Source organism: Paroedura picta, chromosome 7, assembly GCF_049243985.1.
Source record: "Paroedura picta isolate Pp20150507F chromosome 7, Ppicta_v3.0, whole genome shotgun sequence".
In the NCBI taxonomy this organism is placed as follows: domain Eukaryota; kingdom Metazoa; phylum Chordata; class Lepidosauria; order Squamata; family Gekkonidae; genus Paroedura; species Paroedura picta.
In genome coordinates this window covers 5124005-5143699 of record NC_135375.1, presented here as the reverse complement: position 1 = coordinate 5143699, position 19695 = coordinate 5124005, and the positions used below count along the sequence as shown (strand labels likewise).

The 19695-nt window shown below is 60.1% G+C and overlaps 1 protein-coding gene across 2 annotated transcripts; it reads right to left on the bottom strand.

Moving 5' to 3' along the window:
* Positions 1-7695: 7695 nt before the first annotated feature.
* LOC143842022 (uncharacterized) lies at positions 7696-19121 on the bottom strand. 2 transcript variants are annotated; one of them, XM_077346620.1, is made up of 3 exons: positions 18200-19121; positions 14949-14997; positions 7696-14610 (listed from the first exon to the last, which is right to left on the bottom strand). In XM_077346620.1, exon 3 carries the CDS (start codon positions 14224-14226, stop codon positions 8026-8028), a length of 6201 nt encoding a protein of 2066 aa, XP_077202735.1. In that variant the 5' UTR covers positions 14227-14610; positions 14949-14997; positions 18200-19121; the 3' UTR covers positions 7696-8025. The 2 variants fall into 2 exon arrangements, with proteins under 2 accessions (XP_077202735.1, XP_077202736.1); XM_077346621.1 differs by having other exon boundaries at positions 14949-14994.
* Positions 19122-19695: the final 574 nt, after the last annotated feature.

Below are 19695 nucleotides of genomic sequence, written 5' to 3'. Positions count from 1 at the left end.
TGCCCGTGGGCAAGGGGCTGCGGCACACCTGCCGGGGAGGGGCGGTCTGGTCTCTCCGCCTCCAGAGGCAGTTCCGGAAGCCCCGCTCTCTGCCGGCCAAGCCAAACAGGGGCGCCGCTTCGGGGCTCCGGAAAGGGGGCCGCAAATTCAAGCCTTGAGACCCCGGGATGCTTCCTGGCCCCCCAGGAGGGAGGCGCGCTGGAGGCACAGCAGCTGGCCCCGGCCCGGCCGCGCCCTCCCTTGTGCTGCTCCAGACCCACCGGAAGGTGGGGGTGGGGGTGGGGGTGGGGGTGGGGGTGGGGGTGGGGGTGGGGGGTCTCCCAGATCTCTCTGCCGGGGGGGGGGGGGCTGTTGGAATAATGGCGGCGTCTTCTCAGAGCGAGTCTCTCCGGGGCAGGAGCGCAGCGCCAGAGTGGGGCTTCGCCCGCGGAAGATAGCCTCCGTGGGTGCCCTGCGCCCTGCTGCACGGCAAGACTGCTGCTTCTGGCGCCCGGAGGGAAGGGCGCCCCCTGCAGGCCTTCCAGAGGGACCACCACAAGGCGCCTGGGATGGGTTCCCATCAGGGATCGCCTGATTTCCTCCCCATCTTTGTTTTTAAGTTCTCTAACTCTCCAGTTTTTCTCTGCTTCCAAGCGAACTAATTTGGACTAAGAACGTGGGCCAGTGACGGCTTCTTCCCGTCTCCCCCCCCCAAACCCACGCACCTTCCCGTGGCTGGGCCTTCACACCGACCCCCTTCCAGCCCACTTTGCAAGGGGATTGTGCTGTGGGGAAGGGCCAAAAGTGGTTCCGAGTGACCAGTTCCGGGGTGCTCACGGCCCTTCCAGGAGCCGCCCTTTGCTTTCCCAAGGTGGGCCTTCAGCCCCCGTTTTTGTCTCCTTCCCAAATTCTTTGTCATGCAGGGAGAGCCAGTTTTATGTCGTTCTTTGAAAGCACTTTGCTTCCTTCCTCCCCCGGCTGATTCATAACCTCCTGTTTGTTTTTTAAAGGACTGATGCTGGCAATCCCCCCCCCCCCCCACCATCTAACTAAAGACCTTGTGGAAGGATCGGCCCCTGACACCAACCCCCCCCCCTCCATCTGGGGGCCTCAGTTGAAGGAATCCGTTTTTAACCTGTTGTGATGCTGCATGGTGTTTACAGCGCTCCCACCTTCCCTGAGCAGCAGCATGAAGATGGCACCGAACTAGATCTCTACTGTTTTGTGAGGCTCCCCCCCCCAGGTGGCACCAGGCAGGCAGCCTTATGCTGAGGGAGGCTCTTCCTGTGGGGGGGGAGGCACAGCCATCCCTCCGGAGAGGGAAATGCTGGACACACAGCTGGGCCTTCCCGTGTCCGCAAGCTCCGGCCTTGGTCAGTGGGGCTCCCTGCCTGCCTTCCCACTATCTCCCTGGTCAGTCTAGGCTGGCTTGCGAGCACGGCTGGTCCCGCTCTGCTGGGTCTCTGTCCCGCTTGCCAAGTTGTCTGAGGGTGAAGCAGGCTGCGCCCCCCCCCCAACCGACCCTGTGGGAACTTCTTCCCAGTCTAGCCCGCTTGGATGGCTCCTCTAGTTGGGATCGCGGGCAGGGCTGGCTGTCACTGGACATGCCCAGAGGGACCCAGTGGCTCTGCCTGCCGCTGAGCTGCTAGTGCTGAGTTTGCAGGTGGATTGGGGGGGGGTCCTGTGAAGCCGTGCCCTCAAACGCTGGGGTGAGCCTCTGGCAGAGAGCCAGCCTGAAGCTGGGCAGCTGAAGGTCCCCTGCCTGGATGGGGGGGGGGGGCTGACAATGAGCAGAATCCAGCTAGCCTCCCCAGGAGGCCTCGGATGCAGGGGGCTGCCACTGCACGCTCTGGACAGGGCCTTTTTCCCAGCCAGCCCAGGGGCAGAGAAGACCAGGCCACACGGGGAGGGAGGCAAAACACCCCCTTCCTCCCAGTCGCAGCCGGCTTCACCCTGATGTAGCCCCTGCCTCACCTGCAGCCACCTGTCCCTGTTTGCCTTTCCCCGCCGTTTGCTTCTCACTGGAAAAGCAAACAAGGAAAAGCCCAGTTCAGCCCCAGGAGAGGCACAACTTGTGACTCAAGGCCCAGCCTCCGTGTGTGGTCAGGCCGCCTGGGTGAGGCATCAGCAGCACCCGGAAGCTCAAGGGACTGGAGCCCTGAGAAGGAGCGACACCCTTGCTCAGAGCAGGCAACCAGGGGGCCAATGGCTGTCTGCAGGGCACCCGAGAGCTAGGAGGCCGTCTAGTCCACCCCCAGGTTCAAGGCAGAATCAGCCTCCAGCATCCAGGAGAAGGCTCTGTCCAGCCACTGCTTGGAGTCCCTTGCTGGTGGTGGGAGGAACCAGGTCCCTGCCGGTGCCCCCCCTCCTGCCCCACAAGACACCCAACCTGCCCTCTCCAGGCCTCAGCCAGCAGCAGGAGGAGCCGGGTCCTTCCGGTGCTTCCTCCCCTGTAAAGCGCCCACTGAGCCCTCTGGGGGCTTTGGTGTCCCTTTTGCGCATGGTGGCAGAAAGGCCTGCGTCCCCACCAGCGCTCTCCCTCCCACCCCGAGAATGCCCACCCAGGCCTCGCCTGGCCTGCCCGTGGGGTGTGGCTCGTGCCCATAGTATGGTCAGATGCAACGGTCTTTGCTGCTAGTCATGATATCCAAACTGCATCAATACATCAGGTTCTGAAATGTTACACTGTGCACGAATGTTTGCACATAAAAAAAATAATTTATTTTTAAATTAGAAAACAGATCCGGACTGGCCCCATGGTTCTTCCCCAAGCATTTTCTTCTTCGACAACCAAGAGACAGGCAGCACAATCCTGAGGGCCAGACGGGCATCAGTGGGGAGCCTGTGCTGGTGCAGGAGCCTCCCTGCTGGCCAGTGTTCCCCCTGAGGACCCTCCGCGGCAGGCGCCTTCCGCAAGGAACCAGCAGAGGTCAGGCCGGCATGCTGGTTGAGTCCCTGGCAAAGTTGGCAGCAGGCACCAATCACGCCCCTGTGAGCGGCACCCACACTGGCATGGCCAATCGTCCCTTGCCTGTCCAGCCCTGGATGCTGCTTCTCCTGGCAAATGATTTCTGCTCGCCTCTGTGCAGGTGGTGAAGCAGGACTGGGGCAGCCCCTGCTCCTCGACTCCGTCTCCAGCCCCAAACCAACCTGCCTGCTGCCCTAGAGAAGGCCCTCCCTGTCTCCCCATGGCCCTGCCTGCCGTCAGCGCCACGTGCCCCACGGGGACTTCAGAGGGGGCACGCCCCTGGGGCAGCAGGCAGCCTTTGCTGTTGCTTGGGCACCTGTGCGCGACATGGGGGCTCTGGATGGCGTCCCTTTCCACCCGGGGTGAGGCTGTTCCCGGGCTGGAGTGGGCTTGAGTGCTGAATGCATTCCTGTGCCGCCGCCCCCCCCCCCCGTGACCTTCCCGCATCCCTTTTCCGGCTGGCTCAGCAGCCTGCACAGGCACGGCTCCACTCCGGCACCCGGCTGGGCGTAGCTTCCCCGGAGCGCTCTGCCCGCGTATGCCCATGGGCCGCTGTGGGCGCCGTGCTTGGTTGGCTGTCTGCATCCTTTTGCTGGACTGGCAGTGTGAGCAGCCTCCTCAGATTCCTCAAGAACGGCTCTGGCAGCGGCAGCCGGGGGTGCTCCAGCCCAGCCGGGCGAGATTCAGCGGCCCTGCTGGGACTCGGGGCAGCAACGGGACTGGCGCTGCCACGGCAACTGCTTTGTTGAGCCATCCCCTAGCAACTGCCTCAGGCCACACCTCGGCTCCAGAAGCGGGCAGAACTGGGGGGCGATGGCAGCCTTCCAACGGGGGGTGCGCCAGGGGGGGCCTGGAGATCGCTGCAAGGGACACCCCTTACCTTCTGCTCAGATATGCACGCTCCCACTCCTGCACATGTCCACAGTCCGGACATTCCAGCGCGGTTCATTCCCACAAGCAGGAAAGCCTCAAGGGTCCCACCCAGGCGTCCTGCAGGGAAGGAGGTTTGTGAAGTGCGGAGATGGGGCAGCAGTCCCAGGGCGGCCCCGGGATTTCCCATGGGGCCACTGGGACAAGCAGCTCACTCAGATCCCAGCCAGCTCAGGACGCGCCAGGAGAAAAACTCTTGGGATGACTCCGGGCTTCTCCTATGCCGACTCAAGGGCTTTCTTCAGAGCCACATCAGGCCAGTGCATGGGGGGAGCTGAGGGCACTTAGCTGCCGAGACAACTAAAGTCAGGATTCTCCGCCTTTGAAGAGAACAGGCTGTTGGACTGCACCGCCCAGGCGCCTGGCAGCCTTCCTGGTCTCTGAGCTTCCCTCAGGGATGTTCCGGACCCCTGGAGTGCGCGGGACTCATTTCCTCTCCTGGAACAAAGAGGAAACCTCAGCCTCCAGCTGGTGGAGCAGCAAAACATGCCCTGAAACGCCAGTGGAAAATGTGCAGGAAAGTCCACAAAACTGAACGTGGAGGCTGGCTGGTGTAGTGGTTACAGCACGGGGGAGACTCTGCTTCGAACCCTCACTCTGCCCCACAGCTCATTGGGTGACCTGGGGACAGCTACACACTTCCTGCCTAACCAACATCACAGGGGTGTTGTGAAGGTAAAATAGAAGGTATAAATGAAGTAAATGAATCACCTAAGCTGCCTCCTCAGAGAGAAGCTGTGTTACACTACAAAAAAAATGTATTAGAAAATCTGTTTATTTTGGTATTTCTTTGTTGGTTGATTTATTATCTGGCTTTCTTGCTGAGAGTGAAAGCCGATGGCAGCATTTAAAGCAACGTGATAGAGTTTAAGTAAGACAACACAACTAATCTTGTATTCCTACCCTCTTCTGTGCCGCCTAGGCCTTGCTGGAGAGCCACTTCTTTCTCCTCCTGGGGTCTTTATTTTTAGCCCACCTGTCTCACAGAGACTCCGAGGGGATTACAGAACTCGAATAAAGATAACAGGACGGAGAAAACAGTGTGCAAGCTGCCTATCAAGATTATCCTGCGTTGGTCTGAAGCAGCTGCACAAAGTCCAGGGGTACCTTGTAGACCGACAACATCTCAATCTGGATGAAAGGTTTTGTGTGCACATGGGCTTCTTTGGAGTAGAAAAGCTTCTGCCCAGAATAAAACTTTGTGGTTTTAAAAGGGGCCCCTGGACTCAACCCTTGTCCTGCTGCTTAAACATTGTTTGGGATCAGTTCTGAGGACAGGGGAAGAGGATTATGTGCTTTCACCTTTTCTTTGTACCCTTGCTCAGCCTCTTGAGCAGCACACGCGTATTTTTAAATCGATTCAACTCGTTTATATTTTGAATGCTGTAAGACTGGCCTCCGAAAATGCACATCTAGTCGGTCTTGCTACCTGAAATGGAGTAAGTGGGAGACGCAGAGGCTGAGCTCACCATTCCTGGAGCACAATAGCTTGAAATGGTGATGTTGCAAGAGGTCACGTAGCTCCAGCTGGCAGCAGTAAAGGAGAGGTGGCAACTCGGTGAAGCTTCAGTGCTGCTTGTCAAGAAACGTCTCCCCGTGCCGGGCAGGTTTCAAAGCAACCACTTGGGAAATTATTTGTACTATGATGGTGTGGGGGGGGGGGATCAGCAACCCCCTTCCTCACTTTTCTTTCCCCCAGAATGGCCCAGATCACAGAGCAGTTCCGGGGGGGGGGAGGGGGGGCTTTTGGTTCCAGGAGGAATAAAGATGGACAAGGAGAGAGAGATCTTTAGCGGCCCTCAGGCAGTGACGGCTCTCTCGTGGTGTGTGGACTGGTGTGCAGGCCGTTTAGTGGAACCCCAGAGCGAGAAACACGGCCCAAACATCAGGGACTCCCAATGGTCATTGGCCAGCACAATGGCCCCCCAAACAGGCTGGACTTGGGGAACTGGCACCGGGCCCAGCGCAGGCTTCGGTGGGACCCCCGGACTGTATACGAGTTCCGGGGGATGGGCTGTGCACTTGAGTTATGTGTGATCTAAGAAAGAGCCGATGTTTGGCGCACAAGCGACTCCCCGCCTGAGTGAGCCCACTGTTCACTATGGGCCACCACAAGAGCAGGCAGGAGGGCCTGGGCCTGGCCTCTGGGAGCACCGGCCTGTTCTGTCACCCTGGTGCCGAGTGCGAGATGCTCCACTCTTGAGCAGCAGATACCCAGAGAGGGCTGGTGGCAGAGGCAGTCCCCCACGCACATCACCCTCCATGGACATCACCACGCAGAGACTTGGGGCAGCCCAGGGCACAACTCAAAAGAACCCGAGTGGCTGGCGAGGGCCCAGCTACACCCCAAGAAGAAGGAGGAGGAGGAGGAGGAGGAGGAGGGGGAGTTGGTTCCTACCCGAAGGAGTCTCAAAGCAGCTTACAGTCGCCTTCCCTTCCTCTCACCCAACAGACACCCTGTGAGGTGGGTGAGGCTGAGAGAGCGCTGATATCACTGCTCGGTCAGAACAGTTTTATCAGTACCATGGCGAGCCCAAGGTCACCCAGCTGGCTGCATGTGGGGGAGCGCAGAATCGAACCTGGCATGCCAGATTAGAAGTCCGCACTCCTAACCACTACACCAAATTGACGGCTCAAGAAATGCTGGGCTGCCCATTTCCATACAAGGGAGGGGACAAGCTTTGCCAGGCCTACTGCCCACCCAAACCTCAACTCATATAAAACCTTGTGTATTTCTTAGGAATTACCTCCATCTCTGTACCGGCTCTCCTGTCTGTCTGTGGTAAACTGGGTCAGCTCTGCCTGAACAGGTTCCAGGGGGGCAGCTGATCCGTCAGAGGTCTTTTACAAATCATAGGCCAGAAAGAAACTGTTAGCCATAAATACAGATCAGAGATGTCCCCACTGCCAGCCTATGGGCCAGAGAGACCTGCACTCTAGTTCTTAGAAGTCAGCTTTACCATCACCACCCCAGAAGCCAGGGCTCGGGGGGGGGGGGGGCACTGCTAACTGATTTGAAGCCTGAAAGCCACTCTGGGCCAGGGAGATAACAACCCAGCCTCCCATGAACACACATGACACTCACTGCCTTGTCCAGGCCCAGACGCTTGGCTCTCCAGGCCAGTCTTGTCTGCTCCGGCTGGCAGGGGCTTTGGGGGTCTCCGGCAGAGAAATGCCTTTTCCCTCCCCTCCTGCCTGGCCCTTTGGACTGGAGATTACCTCAGGGGCGGAACCGGGGCCCTTCTGCCTGCCAGGCCGGTCACCACAGAGCCCTGGCCCCTTGCGGGGGGGGGGGGGCGGGTTCCGGTTGCCTTTCGGGAAGCACGTCTGCTGTCTGAGGCCTCGCTCTGGGGGAGCTCAGTCCAGCTTTCTCTGACCTGCCCCCTCGGCTCCCAGCCCAGCAGGGGAAGCCTTCCTTAAAAGCAGCAAACAGAGTGCTGGCCGAGCATTAGGGGAACCTCTGGCTGACATCGTAGGGCTTTGCAATGCTTCCCCCAAGGGGAGCGCTGCCTTTTCCAGAGCCAGTCACAGGCAGTCCTGTCTGCTCCGACTGGCACGGGCTCTCCAGGGTCTGGCCCTTTGAACTGGAGATGCAGCCTGGGATGGAACACGGGACCTTCTGCCTCTGAGCCATAGTCCCTCCCCACGAATGACCAGTGACCTTTTGGGAGTCTCTATGCAAGCGGAAACCCGAATGCTGCTGGGCACAGGCACAGGATCCCTCCGGGGCTGGCAAGCAAGGTGCTCGTGAAGGAGCGTTTATTGCTGGAATCTCCCGCCTGTCGCCCCACCCCCACCCCCCACCCCCCCAGCCCCGGTCCACCAAACAGGGCACTTGGACTGGTCACGGGAGTCCCCGACCCAGAAGCCGCATCCAACTTAGCCTGGCGCTTGGGCTGTCCTGGCTGGCGAGTGTCTCTCCTTCCAGATCTCCCTCCCACTCTCAGATATTGCTCCGAGTGGCCTGGTGTCAGCAAGCCTGTCCCTTTCCACTGCCCTGTGCCAGTTCCCTGTCCTGGGGGCTCGCCTGCTTGGCCTTGCTGCTGGGGTCCCCTTGCCGTCAGGCCCAGCCGGGGGGCTTGTTGTTCTCTGCTGCTGGAGGTTGGTACTCAGCCTCATGATCTTCCCGGTCTGCTGCTGGATCTTTCTTATCTGTGTTTTCTGCTGCTTGATCTCTCCTTGCTTCTTGATCGCTGCTCCTCACTGCCGGGTCTCTGCTCCTGGCTGCCCAGCCTCCCCTCCCTGCTGCTCAGTCTCTGCTCCTGGCTGCCCGGCCTCCCCTCCCTGCTGCTCAGTCTCTGCTCCGGGCCGCCTGGCCTCCCCTCCCTGCTGCTCAGTCTCTGCTCCTGGCTGCTTGGTACCCTTTCCTGGCTGCTCGGTCTCTGCTCCTTACTGCCCAGTGTCTTCTCCTTCATGCTCAGTGTCTGCCCCTTATTGCCTGCTGTCCTCTCCTTGCTGCTCGGCCGCCGCTCGTTGCTGCTTGGTCTCCGCTCTTTGCTGCTCGGTCTCCTCTCCTTGCTGCTTGGCTTTCGCTCTTTGCTGCTCGGTCTCCTCTCCTTGCTGCTTGGCTTTCGCTCTTTGCTGCTCGGTCTCCTCTCCTTGCTGCTTGGCCTCTGCTCTTTGCTGCTCGGTCTCCTCTCCTTGCTGCTCGGCCTCCGCTCTTTGCTGCTCGGTCTCCTCTCCTTGCTGCTCGGCCTTTGCTCTTTGCTGCTCGGTCTCCTCTCCTTGCTGCTTGGCCGCCGCTCTTTGCTGCTCGGTCTCCTCTCCTTGCTGCTCGGCCTTTGCTCTTTGCTGCTCGGTCTCCTCTCCTTGCTGCTCGGCCTTTGCTCTTTGCTGCTCGGTCTCCTCTCCTTGCTGCTCGGCCTTTGCTCTTTGCTGCTCGGTCTCCTCTCCTTGCTGCTCGGCCTTTGCTCTTTGCTGCTCGGTCTCCTCTCCTTGCTGCTCGGCCTTTGCTCTTTGCTGCTCGGTCTCCTCTCCTTGCTGCTTGGCCTCTGCCCTTTGATGCTTGGTCTCCGCTCCTGGCTGCTCGGCCTCTGCCCTTTGCTGCTCGGCCACTGCTCTTTGCTGCTCGGTCTCCGCTCCTGGCTGCTCGGTCTCCGCTCTTTGCTGCTCGGTGTCTGCTCCTTGTTGCCCAATGTCCGCTCCTGGCTGCTCGGCCTCTGCCCTTTGCTGCTCGGCCACTGCTCTGTGCTGCTCGGTCTCCGCTCCTGGCTGCTCGGTCTCCGCTCTTTGCTGCTCGGTCTCCTCTCCTTGCTGCTCGGCCTTTGCTCTTTGCTGCTCGGTCTCCGCTCTTTGCTGCTCGGTCTCCTCTCCTTGCTGCTCGGCCTCTGCCCTTTGATGCTTGGTCTCCGCTCCTGGCTGCTCGGCCACTGCTCTTTGCTGCTCGGTCTCCGCTCCTGGCTGCTCGGTCTCCGCTCTTTGCTGCTCGGTGTCTGCTCCTTGTTGCCCAATGTCCGCTCCTTGCTGCTCGGTCTCTGATCCTCACTGGCTGGTATCCCCCCCTTGCCGCCTGGTCTCTGCTCTTCACTACTCAGGGTCCGCTCCTTGCTGCCCGGCATCCTCTCCGTACTGCTCAGCCTCCTCTCCTTGCTTCTTGACCTCTGCTCCACACTTGCTGCTTGCTGCTCCTCAGTGCCAGGTCTCCTCACTGCCATGTCTGGTCTTTGCTCCTTGCTGCTTGGGATTCTCTCCCCGCTACGTGGTCTCTGCTCCTTGGGGGTCGACGGCCATCCCTTGAGGGCTGAGCTTTGCTCTGTGCCACCCAATCGCCACTCCTTGTTGCTCAGCCTCTGTTCTCTTCTTCCTCTGTGGATGTAGCCTTGCTTTCCCCCCTTTGCCATGGGTGTCAGGCCTCTTCCCCTGCCCATCTCTCTGCTGCCGATTCTGTCTAACCCCAAAGCCTGGCTTTTCCCCCTGGGCTTTCCTGAGTCTCCTTCCCGCCTGACCAGGGGCTTCATCCTGCCTGCCTGAAAGGCCTGTGATCTGGGGGGGTGAGCCGGACTCAGGGCCTTCTCTCTGGCAGAGCCTGCCCCCAGACGGCGACCCCCCTGGCCTTCTTCCCGCCTCACGGTGCCTGCAGGTCCAGCGCCCCGCAGCAGCAGCACAGAGCGGCCAGCCCCCCGGTAGCCCCCTTTCCCATCCTGGTCCCTCCAGAGCCCTCTCTGCTTCTCCTGGTCAAGCAGCCAAGTGTGGAGGCCATGCTCCAGGTGCAGTTTCTTCTCTAGGATCGAGCCAATGAGGGACAGCTTCTTGTTGGCACTCTTCTTGGGGTCGGAGCGCCCTGCTCCGTGCTTGAAGAAGAACGGCAGTGGGAGGGCTGGCTCTTCCCTGCCTTTCCTGCGAAGCTGTGCTGCCCCCAGAAGCCCACCCACCCTGGGAACATTCTTCTTCCCTCTGGTGACCGGGTGAGTGGGGAAGGCTGGGCGGGGCAAGGAACGCTTCGGGGGGGCTAGGAGGGACAGCTGCTTCTCCTCCTTGTGGGGCCCACTTCCTGGGTGAGTGCTGTGTTCAGCAGAAGGTGGTGGGAGACTTATTGGGGGGGTGCTGCTACTTCCCACCGTGCTGCCTGAGGGGAGAAGCATCTTCAAGGACTTCAGGACTCGGCCAGGGAGCCCCCACTGGCGCTGGATCTTCAGCTTCTGGAGGTGGAGCTCCAAGGCCCTGCGGTGCTCTGGAGACAAGAAGGGCAGCTCCTGCTCGTGAGTCTGGACCAGGATCCCGGCCTTTGGGCAGGTGGGTGCCGAGGGGGCTGTGGGCATGAAGGCAGCAAGCGCCCTCCGGACGAGGCCAGGGAGGCCCCACAGGTGCTGCAGCCGCTTCCTCCTCACCAGCCGCTCCAGGGCTTCTCTGTCCTGCTCTGCCAAGAACGGCGTCTTTGCTTCGGAGAACACGACAGCCCTGACGCGGGGGGCGCGGGGCTGGGGGGAGAGCCTGGGCGCCAGGGCAGCTGCTGCCTCCACGAAACGCGTGCCCAGTCCGAACAGGGCCCGCAGGTGGCTGTGCCGCACAGCCAGCTCAATCCGGTCCACGTCTTCTCTCCGGGCAAAGGGCAGGAAGGGGCTCCGTGGCTGCAGAGGGGTCCGGCCGGGGGGCAGCAGCTTGGGCAGAGGCTGCTGGAGGGCTCCTCGTCTCCAAGATTCTCGAGCCAAAGCCGGAAAAGCTCCCAGCCGCACCTCCATGCACTTTCTGGCGGTGTGGTGCTTCAGTATCCCGAGCATCCTGGGCCCCAGCGTGAAGGGCGACAGACCTCGGCGGGCAGCCCGTCCTGCTCTCTGGGTGCTGGGCCCTGCGCCCCAATCCCCCTGGGCGGAGCAAAATGGGCACGTGTCACGGCTGTAGTGTGCCTGTGCCCCTCGTTCCCCACGGACGTGGCTTCCGGCCTGTGGCCGCAGTGCCCGGAGATACTGAAGGGCTCGTCTGGGCAGCCCCCACTGGCGATGGAGCTTCATCTTCTGCACGTGGAGCTCCAGGTGGCGGAGGGTGCTCTGGGGCAGGAAGGGGAGCTCCTCGGGCAGCACGTTCACGTGGGTCTCTGGCCACGCTGGGGCTGGCAGTGAGGGGAGCCCTTCCACGAGGGCCTTCAGGGACTTCTGGACAAGGGCTGGGAGGCCCCACTCATGCTGCAGCCGCTTCCTCTGGATGTTCAGCTCGAGGGCCTCCCTGCCCTGCCTGGGGAAGAAGGGCGTAGGCCTCTCCCGGAACGCCACGGACGGGTGTCTAGGCATGAGCGGGGCGCGGGGGGGCTTGGGCCCCACCCCAGCAAGGGCCCCCACGTAGTGCAGGCCCAGCCCCCAGAGCGAAGCCAAGCGGTGCCGAGAGATGGCCACCTGGATCCTGTCCACATCCCCCCTGGGCACGAAAGGCAGGAAGCCCCGGCGAGGGCACAGGGCCCCCTGGCCTCGGGGGATCCACCTGGGGAGAGGCTGCCTCCTGGCGAGGGAGAAGAGCCGCCAAGACTGCCGGGCCACGGGGGGGAGAACGCCCAGCTGCACCTCTACTGACTTCCGGGCCACGTGGTGGGCCATTGTCTCCGGATCCTGGGGCCCTGCCCTGGGGCCCCGCGAGGCCCGGTGGGGGGTGGCAGCCGCTCTTGGCCTGGCTTGACTGTGGCCGTCGAGAGCCCCTGGGAAGGTCCTGAGCCCCTGGGAAGGTCCAGAGGGAGGCGCTAGAGGAGGACCGCTGGCCTCCCTCCCCGGTGGCCGGAGCTCTGTCTCTGGGCCCAGAGCCCTCAGGGATCGGAGGACCACCCGCGGCAGCCCCCACTGCTGCAGGAGGACTCTTTTCCGCACATTCAGGTCCAGCTTCTGCTCGGTCTCCTTGCTGAGGAAGGAGAGTCGCTGCCGGGAAACCCGCACCCTCTCGGGCCCGGGTCTTGCGGGGGTCAGCGGCAACGGGGTTGGGAGAAAGCTGCGGAGGGACCTCTGGACCAGGCCCGGCAGCCCCCACCTGTGCTGCAGCTGCCTCCTCTTCACGTGCCACTCCAGCTCCTCCCGGGTCTGCTTGCCAACAAACTGGGTCTCCCTCGGGCTGAAGTCTGCCCCGGCCGCTCGGGGGGGAGGGAGGGAAGGGGGTGCGGGGGGCACCGGGCCGTCGCAGAGGCGGGCCAGGGAGGTCCGGTAGAGCGTGGGCAGGCCCCACTTGTAGGCCAGGTTTTTGTGGGTGAGGTTCAGTCGGATCCGGTCCAGGCCGGCCGGATCCACAAAGGGAACCTCCTGGCATCGTGGCTGAGCCACCCTGGGGCCTCGGGGGACCATTCTGGGCAGGGCCCGTTTCCTCCCTCGGCCGACGGCTTCTTGGGAGCTTTGGACCAAGGGGCAGAGGAGCCCCAGCTGGACCTCGAGGGCCTTCTTGGCCAAGTGTTTCTGCACGGCTCGGCACTTCTGTCGCCAGCTGAGGTCTTCCTCCAACGCGTCCACATGGCTCTTTGGAGGCCTGGCCACTCTTGCCGATGGAGACCGCTTGGCTCTGGGCGAGGCACGGCCCTTCTCTCTCTCCTTGGGCCTCTGGGTGTGCGGGGCAGACTCGGGCATGAAGGCACGGAGGGACTGCAGGGCTCTCTGGGGCAGGCCCCACCGCCTGGCCAGGACCTGGCTCCTGAGGTGCTCGTCCAGATGCCTCTGGGTCTCCCCCGGGAGGAAAGGCAGCCGGCCGGCCCCCTGGGACACTTTCACTTTCCCCCGGGAGGGAGCAGGGTGGGGCGCCGGCAGGGGTGGTGCTTCGGGCAGGAAGTGATGCAGGGATCGCTGTATCAAGCCAGGCAGGCCCCAGTGGTGCTGGAGCCTCTTCCAGAGGATGTGGAGCTCCAGCCTGTCCAGGTCGGCGGGGGCCGTGGGCTGTGGGGGGCCTCCCTCTGGGGCGGGAGGCAGACAGGGAGGCAGAGTGGGCGCTTTGCTTGGTACTTGGCCTGGGGGCACTGCCCGGACGGAGCGAGATTTGGTCTTCAGCGCCACCTTGTCTGCTTTCCTCTGGCACGTGCGCCTCCTGGAGGGCTGCCGGTCACACCGGCCCTGTGGGCTTGGCTCCGCCACTGGCCATTCCCTTTCCTCTCCTCCCGCCGCCTTTGGAGGGGCAGGCAGCTCGGGCTGGAAGACCGGGGCTGGCGGGAAGGTCATGTCCTTCTGCAAAGGCCCCCTCTGGAGCGGCCTTGGCACGGGCTGCTGGTCCTCTGGGAAGGCGCTGTCTCCAGGGGGGCAAGAGTCTGGCCTCATGTGCCTGAGGGCCTCCTGGACCCTCCGGGGCAGCCCCCAACGCTTGAGCCGCACCATCTTCCTGAGGTGGTGCTCCAGCTCCCGCTTGGCCTCCGCACCGAGGGACGGGACGGCCGGAGGCCTTGGCGCTGCAGCAAGGCTCCTCAAGGGCCGGCCAGCAGGGGGCGCGGGAGCCGGGGGAAGAAAGGCTCTGAGAGATCTGAGCAGAGCCCGGGGCAGGCCCAGCTCGTGCTGAATCCGCTTGGCCAGCAAGTGGCGCTCCAGGTTTGCACGCGCGGCCTCTGCCGGGAAGGGCGTGTCCCCGGCACCAAATCCATCCGTCTGAGACCTCTTGGTCCCCAGGAATGGTGGTCCTTCTCCCCGCGCCCGTTGCCCGTGGTGTCTGTCAGGGGCAGCTGCTGGATGCGGGCTGGGAGCGCGCCTGGTCCTCTCCGGGAAGACCCCCTTTGGCCATCCTCTGCCTGAGGAGGCGTCACTCTTCACCTGGCAGCAGAACTTGCAGACCTTTTCCTGCAGAATCACCGCGTGGAACAGCCGCTGGGACTGGGCCGAAGAAGAGCTGCCCTTGGTGCGGCTGCCGACGGAGATGGAGAGCTCGGTGGTGCTGGAGAAGGAAGAGCAGAGGGCCACCCTCGGCCACATCCACCCAGCGGAGCAGGGGAGGGAGAGGGGGAAAGGGGGCCGCTGCTTCCCCGAGGGACGGCGGGACCGGCGGCCCGTGCTGGCGGCCCGCAGGGGGAGATGAGGGGGGCCGCGGGCGGGGGCGGGCTCGCTGAAGCTCTGCGGGAAATTGCCCGGCCCGCTGGAGGGCTCCACTTCGCAGCTGGCCGCAAGGGCCGGTGGTTTGCGCGGCAGTGTCGAGCCGCGGGCCTGTCCCCGGGGGGCGGACCATTGTGGAGGCCTCCTCTGCCACTTGGGCACACAGGACACACTCCCGGTGGTCACACAGCAGGTAGCGGATGGAGCTCTGGCGGGTCCCCTGAGGGGCGGAGTCCTGTGCAGCACCAGCAGCCAGATCTTGGGAGCCTGCAAGGGAAAAAGCTCCTGGTTCTCCTTCCTTGCCAAAGCAGGAGCATTAGCCCTCCCCCCCCCCCCCCGTGAGGACGTGGGCAGAGCCCCAGGGAAATGCGGAACGCTTGGCCACAGGGGGGGAGTGGGGGGGGGAACACGTGGGCGCGGGGGATTCATGAGAAACTTCAGGGGGCATCAGAATGGTGGACCGTGGAGCGAAGGGGGCACGGCAAGGGGGCACTAGGATCCCTACAAGGGGAAGGGAACAGCGATGGCACAAAGAAGCCGCTGGGCTGATGGTGCCAGCGTGACTCCAGGTGCCACAGGGGTGTGTGTGTGTGTGTGTGCTTTACCTCCTGTGTCTTCTCCAGCTTCCCGGCTTCCGATCCCCTGATGAGCCTGCTGGGAAAAGAGGAGGCCGCACTGTTATTCCCCAGGAAGGGGAGCCCCAGTCTTGCCCCTCCCCCCAACCACGGGATCTCAGCACAGCCTCCCAGGTAAGGCCTTCTCAGCATCTCCCCCCAGGTAGGCCCAGGAACAGCTGCAGTGGGTGAGGCCCAAAGACTCACCAGAAGGTCCAGACCTGTACAGAGCAAGAAGGCCCACTGTCCCTCCCCCTCGTGGCCCTCCAGCTGGCAGGACTGAGCAGGATGCTGTCCCTGGACATGTTGGCAGATCCCTTGACACAGGCAGGCTGCCCTGTTCACATCGCATTTTCTGCCTCTGGCCTGTGCTCTCCAGGGAAAAAGGAGAGCGGACGTGTCCTCCAGGAACATAGAATTATTACTATTATTATTACCTATTAGATTTCTATATTGCCCTCCCAGGATCGGCTGGCAGGGCTGGACCTCGAGGGTCAGGAAATGGGTTTGTTCAGGAGTCCAGGGGGGCTTGACAACGGTCAGTCTTCCATGTAGCCAGAGGGGGGAGCACGTGGATGTCTCTGTGAAAAGGGCAGTTTCAAGGGGACAGGGAGAGAGGCTGGGTTGCCAGCCTCCAGGTGGGGCCTGGAGATCTCCTGGGATTACATCCAGTCTCTAGATCACAAAGATCAGTTCCCCTGGAGGAAGTGGTCGCTTTGCAGGGTGCACTCCATATTTATTTATCAGATTTTTATACTGCCCTCCCGTGCGGCTCAGGGCGGTTCACATAAAACATTGAGGGGTAATATATAGAGCAGTCTAAACAAATAACACCATGAAGAAGAAGAAGAAGAAGAAGAAGAAGAAGAAGAAGAAGAAGAAGAAGAAGAAGAAGAAGAAGAAGAAGAAGAAGAAGAAGAAGAAGAAGAAGAAGAAGAAGAAGAAGAAGAAGAAGAAGAAGAAGAAGAAGAAGAAGAAGAAGAAGAAGAAGAAGAAGAAGAAGAAGAGTTCTTCTATGCCACTTTCCTCTACCCAAAGGAGGTTCAAAGCGACTTACAAAGTGGCAACCTGTGGGGTGGGTAAGGGCGAGGGAGCCCTGATATTCCTGCTCAGTCACCTTTTATCAGTGCCATGGCGCGCCCAAGGTCACCCACCTCGCTGCATGTGGGGGAGGAGCAGGGAATCAAACCCGGCTCACCAAATTAGAAGTCCGCACCCCTAACCACTACACCAAACTGGTTCTCACATAACATATCCACAATCTAACAGTGACTTCAACTAGATGATAGATGAGCCCCCAGATATCGGTTGGTGGATTCACTGAGTGGCTGGAGGGCTGCTCTGCAAGAACGTCGTGAGTCTCCGGCTCTCCTCCTGAGGAGTGTCTGTAACAAGACTTTAAAGCTACCTCCAGCCACAGAACATGAACCCAAAAGCTTCTGCCCAGACTTGGTTCTAATACAAGTTTAAAGACTTTGTGTGTTTGCTGCGAAGTTTGTTAAAGGAAAGAGACCTAGACTCCCACCCCCGGGTTTCTGAAGTGTATTTCTAGGCCCACCTTTGGAGCACCTCTGCCCCCAGGGTGGACGACAGTAGAATGAAAAGCCCAAGGACACGAAATCAGAGGGCATGGAAACCCTGAGCAAGAGAAGTGGACCAGCAGTGGGAGTGCCACAGTCAACACCAAAGGCCCTTGAAGCCAGATGGAGGGGGGAGGCTTCCTACAGGGTTCGGCCAGCAGCAGAAAAGGCCCTGCCGTGGGTCCTAAAGCACCCCCATTTGGCCAGGCTGCATTCCAAAGGAAGGGCCCTGGCACAGATCCCAGGGCAGTGGATTCAGACAGGGAAGGGGGCTGTGCTGTTGGCATCCAGAAACAGGGAGATATAGCAAAGCTAAGGTTGCTAAGGTTCCCCATGATATTCTGATGGATAAGTTGAAGGACTGCAATCTGGATCTTCGGACAGTCAGGTGGATAGGGAATTGGTTAGAGAACCGCACTCAAAGAGTTGTTGTCAATGGTGTTTCATCAGACTGGAGAGAGGTGAGTAGCAGGGTACCTCAGGGCTCGGTGCTTGGCCTGGTACTTTTTAACATATTTATTAATGATCTAGATGAGGGGGTGGAGGGACTACTCATCAAGTTTGCAGATGACACGAAATTGGGAGGACTGGCAAATACTCCGGAAGATAGAGACAGAGTTCAACGAGATCTGAACACAATGGAAAAATGGGCAAATGAGAACAAGATGCAATTTAATAAAGATAAGTGTAAAGTTCTGCATCTGGGTCAGAAAAATGAAAAGCATGCCTACTGGATGGGGGATACGCTTCTAGGTAGCACTGTGTGTGAACGAGACCTTGGGGTACTTGTGGATTGTAAACTAAACATGAGCAGGCAGTGTGATGCAGCAGTAAAAAAGGCAAATGCCATTTTGGGCTGTATCAACAGGGGCATCACACCAAAATCTCAAGATGTCATAGTCCCATTGTATACGGCACTGGTCAGACCACACCTGGAGTACTGTGTGCAGTTCTGGAGGCCTCACTTCAAGAAGGACGTAGATAAAATTGAAAGGGTACAGAGGAGAGCGACGAGGATGATCTGGGGCCAAGGGACCAAGCCCTATGAAGATAGGTTGAGGGACTTGGGAATGTTCAGCCTGGAGAAAAGGAGGTTGAGAGGGGACATGATAGCCCTCTTTAAGTATTTGAAAGGTTGTCACTTGGAGGAGGGCAGGATGCTGTTTCTGTTGGCTGCAGAGGAGAGGACACGCAGTAATGGGTTTAAACTTCAAGTACAATGATATAGGCTAGATATCAGGAAAAAGATTTTCACAGTCAGAGTCGTTCAGCAGTGGAATAGGCTGCCTAAGGAGGTGGTGAGCTCCCCCTCACTGGCAGTCTTCAAGCAAAGGTTGGATACACACTTTTCTTGGATGCTTTAGGATGCTTAGGGCTAGTCCTGCGTTGAGCAGGGGGTTGGACTAGATGGCCTGTATGGCCCCTCCCAACTCTGTGATTCTATGATTCTATGATTCTATAACCTCCAGGCAGGGCCAGGAGATCTCCCAGAATTACAGTGGATGCCAGGAGAAAAGGGCTGCTTGGGAGGGTAGGCCCTATGCCCCTCCCCAATCCCCACTCTCATGAGGCTCTACTTCCAAACCTGTGGGCAGTTTACAACCCCCAGATGTGAGACCCCCCAGACCCCCTCCCCCATGGGATTGGCCACCCCCTACACACCTGCTGTGTTGGGGGGAACCACAGACTCCCCACGAGTGTCACCCGTGTCCTGCACGGATCGGTGGGGCTGCTTGGCTGGAGCCACAGGCACATCCTCTTCTTCCCAAAGCAGCAGCGGTGGCCCCGGGCCTTGCCGGCCAGGCAGAGGACCAGGACCAGGATGATGGTGCTGAAGAGGAAGAGGAAGGCCTGGGGCTCCCAGCCACCCAGGAAGAAGCCCCCGCCGCCAGCTGCCTCCATGTTGGCCAGGCAAGCGCTCCACACCCTCCCTCCTGCTGCCTCCCCCCGCGCATGCTGCCTGCCCAGCCTGCAGACGCTGTCACAAAGGCCCAGCCGGTCTCCAGGTGCAGCCCGGAAACTTGGCCCAGTCCAGCCTGGGGGGCTCCACAGTGGAACAGGGCAGCGGGACCCACTTGGCAACCCTGAACCCTGAGCCCCCGGGGAGGGCGGTATATAAATATAATAAATAAATAAATACTGCCCCGTTGGCACATGATGCGCACGTTGGGGTCCGGTACAGCAGACTCGTTCAGATTGAGTCTGGGGGCTGCTTGAGTGTACAGAGTGTCATCAGACAAGGAGATCCTTCCTCTACCACTGAAGCTCAGTGGGGGACCTGGGGCTAGTCATGTTGCCTCAGCCTAACCTACCTCACAGGGTTGTTATGAGGGCAAAACAGAGAAAGGAGGACCAGTGACTGCTGCCCTGGGTCAGGGCAAAATAAACACCTTCTAAAAGCGTGTTTAGTGTCATGGTTAAGAGTGGCAGCCTCTAATCTGGAGAGCCAGGTTTCCCCACCCCTCCTCCACATACAGCCAGCTGGGGGACTTTGGGCCAGTCAGAGTTCTCTTAGAGCTGTTCCTACAGAGCAATTCTTCTAGAACCCTCTCAGCTCACAGGGTTTCTGTTGTGGAGAAAGGAAGGGAAGGCGATTGTAAGCTGCTTTGAGACTCAGGTAGCCAACCAAAGCCAACCCTGATTTCCTTATAGTAAAGGATCCACATTAGTTTGCAAAGGGATCTGTTTGTGGCTTTCTTGCCTGCCCACACACAGAACACAGGGCCTCTGCTGCAGCCTAAGCCCTTGTTCTGGGCACTCTGATAACCACCAGCATGTGGCTCTCCGCTTGCCACACCCGGGATGTGAGGAGAAGGGCTTGCAGGCGCTTGCTGGGCCTCTGGCTTTGCGAATAATCTGCCAGCTCTTCAGTAGAGGGCAGCAACTCTCCTCTTTATAACATTCAAAATATTTATTGATTCTAGTGGGCAGCCGGCTGTGTTGGCCTGAAGCAGCAGAACAGTTTTGTTGAAGGTATGAGCTTTGGTGTGCGTGTTGAACAAGACCTTGTTACCTTAAATAAAACTTAGTGGGCCTCAAAGGTGCCCCTGGACTCAAAGTGTTGAAGTGACATTCATGCTTCTGTTTTGTGGAGGAGGTTTCAGTGCTGGGTTCTAACAGAACAATTTGCAATGTTTTATGTTGGCTTTATATTTTAT